Below are 14701 nucleotides of genomic sequence, written 5' to 3' on the forward strand. Positions count from 1 at the left end.
TTTGTGAAAAGTTTATGTGCTGAACTTCTACTGGAAAAATGTACCCTCGTTCTGGTGTCATGCAGTTCTAGTGAGAGGCGTGCGTGTGCTTGTGTCAGTTCGCCACTAGGGGGAGCAGCTCTAACAGCGTGCCCTGTCGCCTCGGATGCGGTGAAGCAACAACAGAGGCAGGCGGAGGTAACGTGACTACACGTTGCCGTTGGTGAGTCCCCCCCATTATGGCGGAAGGGCAAGCCGTGCGGATGGGCCGTCTCTCCCTCTCCAATGCTTGTTTTGTATCTTGAGGGAGGGGTTTTATTTTTGTTTTTCAAAATCTCTTCACGACGGCCAGATTTCTTCACACATAGACTGTTCTCGTGGTTTTCGGCGAAGTCATGGCGGACCGCGGCATGGATCTGTCCGCCCTGCCGAAGGAGGTTCGAGACCAGTTGGCGGAGTTGGACCTGGAGCTGTCTGAAGGTAAAGGAACGGAGGGTTGGAGGCAGATGGAGGATGCTTTAAGTAATTTTCCGGATAGCATCGTGTGTCTCCTACCTCTCTGTGTCTGCCGGCTTTAATTACAACACCACTTCTTCTTCACCTGCTCTACTTTTCTCTATGGTAAATTGAATGGGAACACACGGGGAGGCGTTCAGGCTTAGCTGGTTTAGAGCTAATACAGGATGTAGGGACTACGAGCTAGCAGAGCATGACAAGCTGCATTGTGTCGGAGAAGACAGACTTTCTTCCATTTTTTACCCCCTTTCTTCCTTAATGTCGTGAACCCAAACATGACTTCAGACATGTTTGTCAAAAGCAATTCTCTTCCTTTGTGTATAAATGTCAAGGCCACAGCTCATTGCGTGTGGCTGTCTGACCTACTGGGATAGCTACTGGGAAGGTCTGACTACCAGAGCTGGACTCTCTTGTCACCTTGGCTCCTCATGTTTTTCTTTTTTTTTGTCTTTATTTTGTCTAATTCTTCTTCACCTGTGACCACATGTTCGTTCAGTTGAACGTCACACAAGCCCCTGACAGGGTGTGTTCCTGCACAGGTTTCCGCTTCAGACAAGTTTTATTGCTGTGTAACTGTGACTCACACTGATTACTGTTGACATGTACTGACTACAGGCCTACAGTCATCATCTGCTGTGGTGTCACAGGAACAAAGAGACTGTTCGGAGTGCTGTAACACGTATGTAGCTATATTGGCGTGTGCAGGACCTAATACATCTCTGTAAACCTGCCATTAACAGAATTACAGGCTTATCCTCCTGTGCTGCTCATCTTTTCTCAATCTTGTGGTCAAATGACTGTACGGGCATTTTGTAATTTGTACTCTAGTGGAAGTGAGTGGCTGATTTATCTGTTTATTTTGATATGGCTGGATATGATCTATTTATTTATCCTTCCGGTACATGGTTGAAGGGAGCCCTTCCCCCAGAGCAGCTGTGCAGCTTCCCTACAGAACCAATGACACACTGTCACACATCCCTGACAGAATCCCCTTTGCCCTGCTTCTTGTAACCGAGACTACACGCATCCAAATAAGTCCAGTCCTTCTGTGCAGCGGTCGTGTAAATCCTTCATAATCATGATTCTATATTGTGTGATAATTATATCGTTAGTAATAGGGTATGTTCTTGTTGACAGTATCAGGGCATACTTTCAAAACCTCTAACATGTTCTGTAATACCGTTATTACGGATAAAATCTGTGTAATAAAAGTTCTGAACTAAATGGGTTGAGAACAAACCATTTGCTGCCCCTCCCCGCTGTGTTGCTACAAACTGCTGGTCAGCTGGCTGAAAAGGAAAGCTGTGTTTTTGTATTTTATTTATTTGAAAGAAATTGAGAAATTTGGCCATTTGGAAATATATTTTTCCTAAAACTGCCTTACAGTTATGGTGTAGTGTCAGCCATTGTCTTATTAAGGCTGTTCTAAAACTACAGTTGAACACTACCTTTAAGTTTATTATTTAATGTTTTCAATTTTTTTGTGAGAATATATCAAAAATAATACACACATAGCACAGATAACATTGTTATTACTGTAGAAATCAATGTTTTGGTTTTTATCTTTGTAGAAATTATAGTTGCTTTTTATTTTAAATAAAAGCAAATAGATCGTGTAATGAATATTTTGTAGTGTTACTGCAAAACTGATATTCTTACTCAAGGTTGTACTGCAAGTGTTTGGTTCTTAATTATTAGCATTTTGGATATTCCATAAGGACTCTCAGTTTTCTAATATACGATCCAAAGCTCCTTTTCAGTAATCCGTATAATTAACAGCTTACAAAGGGCGCTGGTGCTTGTGTAAAAGATAATGACTCTTAAAAATAAAAAAAGAAAGAAATTTAGATTGTTTTACATCTTTGAGCTACTGATTCTGAAATTTTTTAACTTTTTCTTTCTGCTTGGTGTCTAATGCTTCATAACCGTCTGAAATCCTATTCAAATTTTAGAGATCGTACAACTGCAGATGCACCAGTCAGAGACTTTCTGACCGACGTCTGGCCACTGACTTTGAACATCTCTGATCAGACGATAAACTTTTATTTACTGACATTGACATTAAGTAGTTTCTACTGACTGCGTAAATTGAAAATCAAACCGTCTTAAAAACTGGCCAAAATGAGCAGATCTTTTTGTCTTAAGTTTTCTGAGGATCTACAAATAGAGTAAAATTCCTCACGCTGTGGTAACAGAGATATCGGTAAACAAAATACAACAGAAAAGATGATTTTATTTTTGATATTATTTAGCAGTAAACAAGTAACAATGTCCAACAATTTATTCTTTTAATTTCAAAAAGTAGTCGGTGTAGAACTCACTGGTGATTATGTTTTATTTGTTAGTTAATAAAATCAATATGCCAGATTTGGTAATTTAAGATGTGTTTAGCCTCCTATATTAGTATTTAGGGCAATTAGTGCCATTAGCTTGGTTAACGTTGCTGCACTGCATAAGCATTTTTCATTTCTCTGGCTTCACTTTTACACGCTGATTCTGAAAATGGATAACGGTCGTCTTCTCACAATAACAGCTTCCGCACCGATGAGTTTGAGTGATCGTCAATGTGACACGTTGAGCACGGAGTGATCAGATTTGTGGCTTTTGAGCAGGTGATCACTGACCAGAGTCAGTCAGCCATAAAATTGTCTGATGATGGTCACCAGACAACAACAACAACAACAACAACAACAACAAAAAATCCCCACTTCTTTCTTTTTCTTTAGCGAAATACTTAATTCCTGCCTAATAATTGGGTATTACTGAGGTCCCTGAAATTTTAGATAATTAAGAAGTTCCTAATTAACTCCCTCTCTATTGTCTTTATTCTGTAAATGTCGTCTGTATGTTTTCTGTAGCCTGGCTGTTTTGGTTTCAGTCATCGTCTCGTCTCTCTATTGGCTCAAGAGAAGAAACATCTGTCAGTTTTTCTGTTTGGCTTTGCTGTAGCTGCGTTTCACTGCCATCTTGTAGTCCCTGTTATGTGCAGAATATTGATATACACAAATGGCCGTTTTGATATGGATTTTTTGTTCTAGGGAGTGAAAGCTGAAGCAGAGTTTTTAATCTGATCTACCACTATTTTAGTTTTTATTTTGTTTTACATTCATCCAGATACATAATGTGTAAAATCACGATGCTTTCATTTAAGTGGATAGAGCTCGTGGTTTTGCAGCATCCGTTCTCAAAGCAAGCAACGAGCACACACACAAGAAGTGCACTGGCTATGGCAAAGGTGCTAAGCTTACTGCTTTAAGGCTGCAACCCACAAACCCAATAAGAATGTTACACAATCTCTCCTTTATAACCGGCTCATGTCAACTAAAGCGATCAAGGTCTTCCTGGACGATGCTGAGATCTGGTTTTCTTTCGGGTCTGAAATGCAGATTCCAATTTTGACACAATCCAATGTATTTTTCTAAGGTTTAAGAGAGACAAAAGGGAAATAAATGCAGAAAATGAAAGAATTGTAAGATCATCTCCACGTCCATAAGCTATATTTGCTTTTTACCAAACTGAAGGACATGCCGTTGGTTGATGGGGAGGGAAATATTAGTTTTGAAGCCTTTTTCTTTTAGCAATTGACATGTTGATTCTCAGCTCTCTCTAGTTCTGTGTATTATCTTTCTATTACACATCCGTCACTGCTGAGGGTGATGCTGGTCTATGTGCTGCAGGGCCGGCTGACCCATAAGGTTAATGTGTTTTCCATGTTCAGTACACAGGACACAGTGATTGCAGACCTGCCACTGATGTTTATCTGGGATTCTGGTTTTAGATGTTTAGAAAATGAATCAACAATATGCAGCTGCAACACTAGATGATTAAAGTATATTATAGATGTCTGTAGTGACTACCGTTAATGAGACTGTTATTTTAATTAAGTTCTCTAAAGTAATGTTAATAATGTGAACATGTCTATTTTATCTGATCAAAAATGTACATTATCATTTTTTTTTGTTATGATTTATTTATTTATTTTCTGCCTGGGATTCTGCAGTAAAAGTTAACAAGATGGTGCAATGAACCATGAAAGCACCAGGCCAGGGATGTGTGCTTTGGGCAAGATAAACAACCAAGTCCACTTGCACCAATAATAACTTTGGCATACATGGAGAGTTAGCACAGCAGAGTGAGGAGATGTGGTCTGGACATCACAGGAGGTCTCAGCAAGTCTAACGGGGGTCTAGTTCTACAACAAACGAACCCGATAACTGCACTTATAAATCCTCAAAACATTCCAGTTGATGCTTTAAATATGTGAAATATTTAAGCTTTTCTTGATCTGGAGGTATAGTTCTAACCTGGTTCTAGAAAAGAAGAGGATTTATCCATTTCTTTATTTTTTATGATTTTCTGTTGGGTTTTTTTTCATGTCAGAAAAAAAAAATGTCTATAATATTCTAATTTTTGTCCAGGGGAAGAGTAGTGACAGACATTACAGAACCGCTTTATTTAACTCCTGTCAAACAAATGTTTCCCAGCAGGATTCACCAAACCGACCTGGAAGTATTGAAATGACAACTCCGTCTCTGTGAAGTTGTTTCGAAACTGAAATTCTAATAATGGCAGCTGCACCGCTCTCTACCACGCACTGACCCTCATTGCTGTATTGTGCACTAGATCAAAGCAAATAATTGAACATGAGAGTGAACTCTTGGCACCGGATCGGTAATGTCACCTTCTATTCATGTTGAATTTTTTTTTTTTTAAATATTATTTTAAATATTCAAATGAAAAATAAAACTAACTCATGGGTTTTAATAAATGTTGCTGGCGGGTCTTCTTGAACCCAGCTCCATGTTCTGAGAGCAGTAATGTTATGAATCTCCAGTTTGTTTCCTCTTGAAGTGTCCAGCTTTAAAGGCAAAACGCCGTCCATTGATCAAGCTGCTCTTCTTATTCTTTAAAATTTGTCGCCATTTTCACGTGTCAAACTTGTGACGCTTGTGGGGAAGTTTTCTGCTGAAACGTTTAACCTCGATGTTTGTCCAGTTAAACATAGCGTTGTGGCTGCCACATGAGATCCTTTCAAGTCTCTTCTTTGTGAGCTTCTGCTCCTGATCACACGTTTGAAATTCAAGAGTTTGTTTCTGCTGCGTTATGTGAGTTTAGGTTTACTGTTTTTTTGTTCATTTTCGGTTACTGCTCTCATTCGGAGTAGTGTGCTTATAAAAATGAACAATCGTCTCGACAAGCTACGGTTGCTTCATATTTTAGTCTTTGCAGCAGTGTAGCTGCAAGTATGTCTTCATCCCGTTGTCTTTTATGGCTGGAAGCATGCTTCATGTCACTACCTGATGGGATTTTTCTTTCCTTTTTTTTGTTTTTTGGTCCATTGTAAGTCTCTGTCTGATCCAAGTGGAAATGCCTGTTCCTGCGTTGCTGGGATAAGAACACAGGCCTGCCAAAATGGCCTCCTAAAAAACAGCTCAGCTTTGCTAGCCCCCTGTTGACTGTGGGGACACAATGAGAATCATTCAGCTGGACTCTGTTGCTCTGGCCAGAAGCTCTGCTGCCATTTAGGCAATTTTTTTGTTGTTGAACCCAGCCTTTTGTGTGCATGAAGGAATGAGCGGCCCTCTTACAAAGGGCATGGAGGGCAGAGCCTCTGATCATGACTGGAGAAGATGAGTTCTTCAGCTGCACATGAAGTGACCCGCATGCCAGGCTGACATCCACCGTCATCTGGAAAGTTTGTTGTGAAGAATTTAATGTTGCTGACCCAAGCAAAATATTTTACACGCACATGTTTTCTGATTACCTTTCATCTGTGGGTTGTCACCTGATGGTGCTTGTTGACAGGCTGCTGCAGAGTTTTAAAAGTCAAGCGTGGTGAGAGTGGGGTCAGCTCGTTTTTAGCTGCTCAAAAAAAAAGAAAAGACAAAAAAGATTTTATTTTCCCACGATAAGTCAACGCACCATAACTAAGCGGAGTGGAGTTTTCCTACAGATGCTGTTATTGAAGAAGATGCTAAGCTATTGTTAGTTTCATGAGGTTTAGACTACACACTGCCACCGGGACAGTGAGCTTTTACAGATGAGATGATGGAGAATATTTCAACATTGGTGGGAAAATCTGTTTTTACTGAAGTTATATAGAATCGAGAAACTTCCAAATTGGAAGAAAAGCAGTTGAAGAAACTCGTACTGATTTGATGTCTGAAGAAAGAGCGCACTTCTCATAAGTTTCTCAGGGGTTTGAAAGTGGAAAGGTTAGCCTTAGGAAAGCAGCATCTTAAAGAAGGGGGTATTTTGTTGCCAACGGTGACGATAGAGACACGCTGAGAAACTAATTGATGACAGGTGTCGGACAATTACCTGATAGTGAAACTGGGGCGACTGGCTGTGTGGGTAGAGTAGTCGTCTTGCAATCGGAAGGTTGTAGATTCAATTCCAGCTTCCTCCTGCCACATGTTGATGTGCCCTTGGGCAAGGCACTTAACCCCAAATTGTCTACCAATCTGCGAATCAGTGTATAAACGTGTGGGTGCAAATGGGTGAATGTGACTCTAGTGTAAAGCGCTTTGAGTGGTCAAAAGTGACTGGAAAAGCACTATATAAGTTCAGTCTTTTTAAATCTGGGGTATCACTGACTGCAACACTGTTCAGTGGAAGTTGAAGAAAACTTACTCTGCTATTTTAGTATATTGGGCTGTGTGAAATGAAGTCGGAGGAAGCGCAAAAATCTATTTAAAAGGGAGCTAAAAGCCCCTACGATACGTCAACACGACATCTGTGGTGCATTTTAGCAATGGAAGAAAGCGGGACTTACAGCAGATAACAGTAAGGCTCAAGGTATAGCTGTAAAATAGTTTCAAAAAAACGCTTAAACCTCTTGGTTGTGGAACAGGGTGTATTTAGAAATGTTGGTGATCTTTAAAAAGTCTTGGGGTTAAAGTACGAGTCTGTGTTCTCGCACATAAACGGCTTAAATGTCTTCTTTCTGTTTTAACATGGCAGTAAAACTCATTCTCTCGCAGTAGGTGTGATGTTGCTTCTGCTCCTAATTTGAGTAGTTAATGACTGTCCGTGGCAAGGACTCTTGAAAAATACGCTGAATCCTGTTTTTATTATCTTCTAAAGTTGTTGCTCTGAAGCTAGAATCTAATCAGTCTGCTAAAATCAGTACCAGCAGCTCAGAGCTTTACAATAACCAGAGCTCAAAAATCGGCCACAGTACTCTGATCAGTGAATCTTCTTAATCAAGTTTACACTTATTTGGAAAATGCTTTAAAACCACAAAAAGACACAATGACTTTGTTTTCCCACTGACAAAAGTGCAAGTTAAATTTTTCCAGTTTTAGGTCAGTTAAGACCTATTTGCTAAACGGCAATGCTTTTTTTCTCTGTACTCTACCGTTAGACAGTTGTGAAAGACCCAATTATGATTTTAGGCCTTTGTGACTTCTAATAGGTCACGTAACATTAAGTTAAATTAAGACACACCTGTTGATGTGTTTTAAGGCAACGCCTCAAACACACCGATCACATGTGTGACGACTCGGGAGAAAAAAAAAACAATTTGCCAAGGTATCAGGAAGAGAACGGTCTGGTTGATCCATGGGAACAGATCTTAAATGTGTGAAACTAGGGCTGTGTTCATCTGCTCACACAACTGTATAAATACAAGAACTATTAAAATGTAGAAAATGGGCTCGGTGTCTCAGTGATAAACGTGTTTTGTTTCAAAATCTGTGAACAAAAAACAAAAGGCCTCACAAAGACACTTGCTGAAGCAGGTAAAACGTTTTTATCCACAGTGAAAAAAGTCCTGGACCTACATTTGCTGAAAGATCACTCGGAGAGGAAGAAGCCAATACTCTTAAAAAGCAACCTAAAACGACAGATCACACTGTTCAAATTCAGTCCAGTGCAAATGAGCTATTTACGGCAAGAAGTGGGTGCAGTAGCCACAAATGTAAGCGTCACTTTAAAACATTTTTATTAGAGTAGAAATAAAAGTTACCAAAAAAAAAAAACTCTTGTAAGACGCTAATCAAGTACAAAGTACTTCATTGTACAGGTTAATTTATCTAAATCTTTGAATAGAATAGAAAAGAAATGACCTGTTATTTTCTAAGTGGAGAAGTTCAGCCAGCAGTGAAGTGACAGGCAAGCTGAAGCATGTAGCGTCACACGGAGGAAAAGATATAAAACCAGAAAGTAATAAAAGGAACTCTACAGAGAAGGCAAACATACAACAAGAGAAGAGTGAAAAAAGATGTGATCATACGGATAAAATGCAGAATTATGTTACTTTGGATGATGATCCTAAAAGAGAAACTTTAGTCTGATTTACTGCGACTTTGTGTTCAGACCTGGTTTGTGGAGCCGCTGCTTGTTTTCATCTGATCCGCTTGTGGAGGACGGCTGTCCTCATGACAGCCACTTGATTTATTTTGAGGCCCTCGCTCTGATGCAGCAGAAAGTAGGGTGCGTGCCATTGTGTATTAGGGAAAGGCTCAGCAGAGCATGACGGCATCGATATGGACCCAGTTCACATCGGCCATCTATTTTCTTGACCTTACCTGCCAGTGGCAGCGAATCGGACAAAACAGCCGGGTTTTCATTAGACAAAGAGCCTCCTTCGGAGACAGATTGGAGCCACCAGATCTCGCTACTTCCTAAAACTTGAGTGTGTGTGACGAGGAGCTATAGTTTTACATGTTGAAGTTTAGCACCGTCGCAACAAAAGAGGAACTTGAGTCATACAAAGACTGGGATATCTTCGCAGCTTTTGGTTGTGCAGTCTCTCTCAAGTGCTCTCAAGTTCAAACTTCATGTGTTTCGTTATGCCAAACACATTTTTTTACATTAAACAATAATTGTACACCAGACAAGAAACCTATACACTTAACAAATGCAGAAAATTAGAGTGTTTGCGATGAGGTGCTTTTATAATGAAAACAGAGAACATAATGTACCAAACAGATCGACGGAAACGAGGCATTGCAGTTCGCCGACTGATTATCTGAGACAGTTTTTGATCAAACTGAAGTCTGTCACAGTTATAAGGAAAAACTGCGGTAAACCAAAACGCCTCAACGTGAGCATTTTGTAACCGTATGATTACGAAGAAGTATGCAGAGCAATAAAAAAAATAAAGAGTTATTGATGTGTGATGCTTGGAACTTGGAGCATTTCTCCATTATTTTACTCTGCAGGTGAGTGTTGAATTGTTTCTTATCGGTCTCTGTTTTCACCTGCAGGTATCCTGATAGATGTTGTACGTTTGTGCCTCTGTTGGGTTTGAGCGAACTACTACATGGGTCTGAGTAAAGCAAGTAAATAAATAAATGGGTTCCCTTGAAGCTTGGTAGGCAGAGCCTTTGGGGCTGGCAGATGGCTGGGTACCCTTGGCAGGAGCCTTTTGTTATGTATATTTGTGCATTTACAGTATGTTTGCACATGTGAGTGTGTGTCCATCTGACATGATGCTGGTTCTGTGAATAGTTAATGATAGCTGCAGTCCCTTTTCAATCTCCAGGCCATTGGTAGGGGTGAATTATTCACACGCGCTCGTTAAATACGAGGACACACTCACAGAGGGCGGGTAGTGTGTGACTTTTTGATGTTCCCCAAGTCGAGGCATGCAGGAAAACTTTACCCTCCATCTTTTTAATATTTACTAGACAATGTATTGACGCTCCCTTATTAGCTCTTTGATACTTTCTGTTGTGTGATGTAATTTTTTTTTACAGACGCTGAACTTGTTGAGCCGGCTCACGTGGGAGATCTATCAGGGCTGGTTATTATGACAAAATACAATCAGAAAGGTTCAGTAATTAATAGTTTTGTCTTATTTTGTATATAATTCTGTATTAATATTGTAGAAGTTCAACAAGGTGTGATTTTTTTTTTTACACTGTTTTAAGTTCAGCATATTATTGCTGCAACAGACAACTCAGATTATGTTGTAAATTATTCTGATGATTAATAGGTTTATCAGGTAAGACTGCATTTTTCATGTAAGCTTTTTTTATGCAATTTTGGAACTGCATTAAATAATTATTTCTTTAAGTAGGAAAATAGAGATTTTATTACCTAAGATTCAATAACATGGCATTTCTTTAGTGTATGCTTGATCATTTGTAGCAAATGATCAAGCATGTATATATTTTCTTTTACAGTTTTTACTTAATTACTTGTCATTCTTTTGGCCTTTTTTGAGTCTGTATACTGTTTATGATAACTCAATTACTCAATTAGTTGATGATTATTCCAATAATCAATTCTTCAATTAATCCGATGAATTGTCCCAACCCTACTAAATATAAGGGTTGGGCTTTTTTTTTAATACTGTTTTATAAACTGTGTTACTTTCCACCTAAATAGACTTGGCATCTAATTTGTGCTATTTTCCTGATCGATCAACAATCTATCATTAGATTATAGGCCCAGCACACAAATATTTTATTTTTATAGAACAAAGTGATCTTCATGAATAAATAATAAAAAAAAAAACAACTTGTTACTGTTGTTATGTTACACAACCAGAGATCAGCTTGACAGTAGGTTGACCTAATCAGGTCTTGAGCAGAGAGTCACAGACATAAGTTGTTACTCAGCTTCAGGATTAATGTTTTTGTATGCTGACAAAGTCTGACATGGTTGTTGGAAGTCATAAAAAGCTGAAGTGGTCAGATGAGGGACTTGAGCTCCAAAGCATCCACTTCCACTAAGTGTTCTCCAAGCCCGACCAGCTTTGACCGGAGGCTCACGTTACATTACCACTGATGGGATATGTGGCTGACTTCTGTGTCACAAGTCAAAGTTTCCAAGGAAGGACATGTTTACAGTTCAGGCATGTCTGGTACCCTGCGTCGTCGTAGGTCCATGACTCACTGCTTTTAGGCGTGTCCTCGTCTCCGGGGCATCGCCGTCAAGCAAGGAGTGAAAGAACCTGTTTTAGGCTCACAAGTTTTGGAGGTAGAGGTAAATGGTGACTCATGACAGAGAAGAACGAGCGCGAATATTTGAGGCATCAGACCCAAACTCTGGGCTTGTACAACATTCATCGGCTTTCGCCGTATTTCGCCAGCGTCTGATCCGTATCTCTTTGGCCCTGGACGTAAACAAAGAAAGCGTGGTTGTTAATTCATGTCAAGGTAGTGCATTAGGCAGCAGTTCTCCAATCTATTAGTGTCTGTAGCTGCTGTCCAGCAGGGGCCATGTGACTGCTAAAGCTCAAGAATGCCCTTGTGAATATAAATAGACCTTCACGGCGAGACGGATTTGCTTTCATGCCCGAGGAGGAGAAATGAAGCTTTTTATTTGACACAAAAGCTTCAACCTGATTGTGCTGAAAATCGGGCTTTCTAAAGTCTGAAGGAGCCCAGTGTGATCGTGTGTCGTTCTTGCTGAAAGCATTTCATGGTTAGTGGAAGGCAATCATTGGTAAATGCGCCTTTCACTGACCGGTTGGATGGTTGATTGCTGCTGTGTAAATGTATGTATGTACTAGAACTGCACCTCTCAGAATTTTGTGGCCATTATTTGTTTGTTTTCTCAAGCTTTGACCTGCTGAAACCTTCGGTAGTGTGATATCCTGTTTGTGGGTTGTGTTAAATGAAAGGCATTTTTTTAAGAGAATGGATCATGTTTAATCACCCCTAGTCCCTCTAACACCACTTAGAGTTATGAATCAGTAAAAGACGTATGTTTGCTATAAATGTTGACGTATACATTGGAGTCCTGCATATATGTTCTGGGGAATGTAACAATAAATTCTTGATGGAAAATCTGTCTGCTCATAGATTTTAAAAATTTTTTAGTAGATCTTGGTGGTTTGGATAAGTCGCGTAACAAAAGATTTTAGCAGATTAGACTTTGTGAGGGGAGTGTGTTTTGGTTTGTGTGTGGAGACGGACTGTGTTGTGTTATTGTGCAGGAGGAGGGGCTCGCCCAGGGCACCATTCATGCAAGGACCACCACTGGTCAACCCTTGTGCTTGCGAGGACTGTGGCAAATGATGCAAGTTTTACTTGTGTGGGGTCTTGTGTGAAGCTGCTCTTCTATAGCCAGCAGTCAGACTGTCATACTCCTGAGAAACTTGTTATAAGCGTGCTAATTTTCTGAGTGTCAGACCAGTTTGTTCATGCGAATGTTTTCCTTTTCTGCAAGTTTTAACTTTTATATCTTCATGTTAGCAAATTAGGGCAAATTCAAAGTATCGTTTCCTCGCTGTTAAAATATTTAGCAGATTATTTTCAGAGATAGTTAAAAGCCTGTCTATGAAACAGATAAACCAGGGACATTTATCTAGTTTTTATCTCTATGTTTTATTAGTTTTACCGTAATGTAGCTGTTAAAACTCTGCTCATAAAAGCCGTGGATAAATGTGACGGTCATAAATCCCGTCACTGACTCTGACACACTGACTCTGTCTCCCACGTGGCCTCCTCAGCCGATCATCGCAGATGAACGTTCAGGCCTTTTAAGTGGGTGTGAGGAACATGAGGCATTTTTTCAGCAGTGGCCCAGTTTCTATATATGAAAAATGAGACCCGGGTCACAGAAAGAGCTGATAGGGAAAGGCAGATCACGGGTCAAGCAGTGCTGTTAATGCACCAGCAAACTTTCAAAAAGGTCAGCTACTTTCTTTGTCAACTGCTCATCTGGCTATTTTAAAAAAAATTGTATTTATTTTTTGCTTTGCTTTTGGACGTTTGGCTTCCCTTTTAAATAGTCCCTTCCTAAATCTGCGTCAAGCCCGGAGACTTATCAAACATTCCCAGTGCTTAGAAATCCTCAGGAAACCCCTTCAATGAGCTGATGTGTATCTTGGCTTTTCAGACCACATTGTGCTGGAGCTTCGCTTGCAGTCGTAGACTCCCTTCAGTCGAGTCCCCAGAGAAACAGGTAAAAACAGAGCACAAACAAAGTCAAACATGAGAGAGACCGAAAGGGCGGGGCTTCGGTTTAATTCCTGCAGTTTTTATGCAAATTTATTAGTTGTTTTTTAGTAAATGCATCAAGTCGGCAATTGAATTCCTTTGGCAGAGTTTGCTGCAGTTCCTCTTAAAGTGGGTCTTACTCATTTCCTGGAGATGAGCTAAAATAGGTTGTTTATCTGTGTGCCCATAGACTGTTGTTACAACCCTGACATGCATTTCGTGATGGGTTGTGTTAGCAACTTGCCTCAACGAGTAGCGCCATAATATCAGTGTGCACATTATTTTTTCACACCCTTACATCAGTGGCAGGGCCAAACTCCGAAGGAGGGTTGTGTCGTGCTTGAAATACACCCACAGGCGCTGACGAGACTCTGGCAGTTATGCAGTTATTAAAATGACTTGGCTCTGCCGCCATGGCGAAACAGTCGTCTGAATTTAAAAGCACAAGAAGATCAATTGAATCCTCGTCTTGGCTCGATGTGGGGGGAAAAAAAAAGAACACAAAAAAGAGCACGCAAAGCTGCATTACAAGTTTCATTGTTCGTGTTTAGTCAGAGTACTTTCAGTTACGTACAGTCAGGTCTGTAGCTGTGGTTAAAATCATCTGACATTAGACAATGACATGGACTTTTCATGTACAGTTGACCATGTGCGTGTCCGCTGACCTAAGCTTCTTCGGGTATCTTTACCGCATAACACACCGATGGATTCTAGTGTCTGTGGACTTCCTAAAATATTTTATTACGCTTCCCATATGATTATTATGTGTGCCCTCTGAGTGATCTTTTAGAGTGGGAACATCTGTAGTTAAATGTTGACAGTCCTCCAATAAAATCTCGGCTGCAATAGGTTGGGGCAGGCATTTTTATTTATTTTTTTATTATTACTTGTGCTGCATGCAAACCCCCCCACCCAAAAAAAAAACATTAGTTATTTTTAGACGATGTGATTTTAAACGATTTTTAGATTTGAATACCAGCCTATGGCGACACCTTCACCTCCATGTTGTTTTTCTGATTTCTCTATTTTTCAGCACATTTCTTTGACATTACGCCTTTAGAGCCATAAATTGCATGCAGCTTATGGTTCCCACACGGATGACAGGCTGTTTAATGAGTGTTTTGGTGGTGGATGGGTTGAGGTCAGCAATGAGTTGACCATGAGCTGTCTGCAGAGGGTACATGTAGGCTTTAAGGTTTGCAGTGTCAGCTTTAGACTTGGTACTTAAGTGTTTCTCATACAGGCTAGTTATGGCCTGTTATGACTTATTAAATTGATTTAGTGAGTCAGCTGCCAGGGTAACATGA

The 14701-nt window shown here is 40.1% G+C and overlaps 1 protein-coding gene across 2 annotated transcripts in view; it reads left to right on the plus strand.

Annotated features, from left to right (window-relative positions):
* The first annotated feature begins 135 nt into the window (after positions 1 to 135).
* The window catches only part of dip2ba (DIP2 acetate--CoA ligase B (putative)a), a 49142-nt gene continuing 34576 nt past the window's right edge, over positions 136 to 14701 (plus strand). The window contains exon 1 of one of the 2 annotated variants that reach the window (XM_081608977.1): positions 136 to 459. In XM_081608977.1, the coding sequence (XP_081465103.1) occupies positions 375 to 459 (85 nt within the window). In that variant the 5' untranslated portion in view covers positions 136 to 374. The remainder of the gene's footprint in view (positions 460 to 14701) is intronic. The other variant, XM_081608978.1, reaches the window with a different exon arrangement.

The sequence above is a fragment of the Poecilia reticulata genome, chromosome 7 (assembly GCF_904066995.2).
Source record: "Poecilia reticulata chromosome 7, P_reticulata-male-v2, whole genome shotgun sequence".
In the NCBI taxonomy this organism is placed as follows: Eukaryota; Metazoa; Chordata; class Actinopteri; order Cyprinodontiformes; family Poeciliidae; genus Poecilia; species Poecilia reticulata.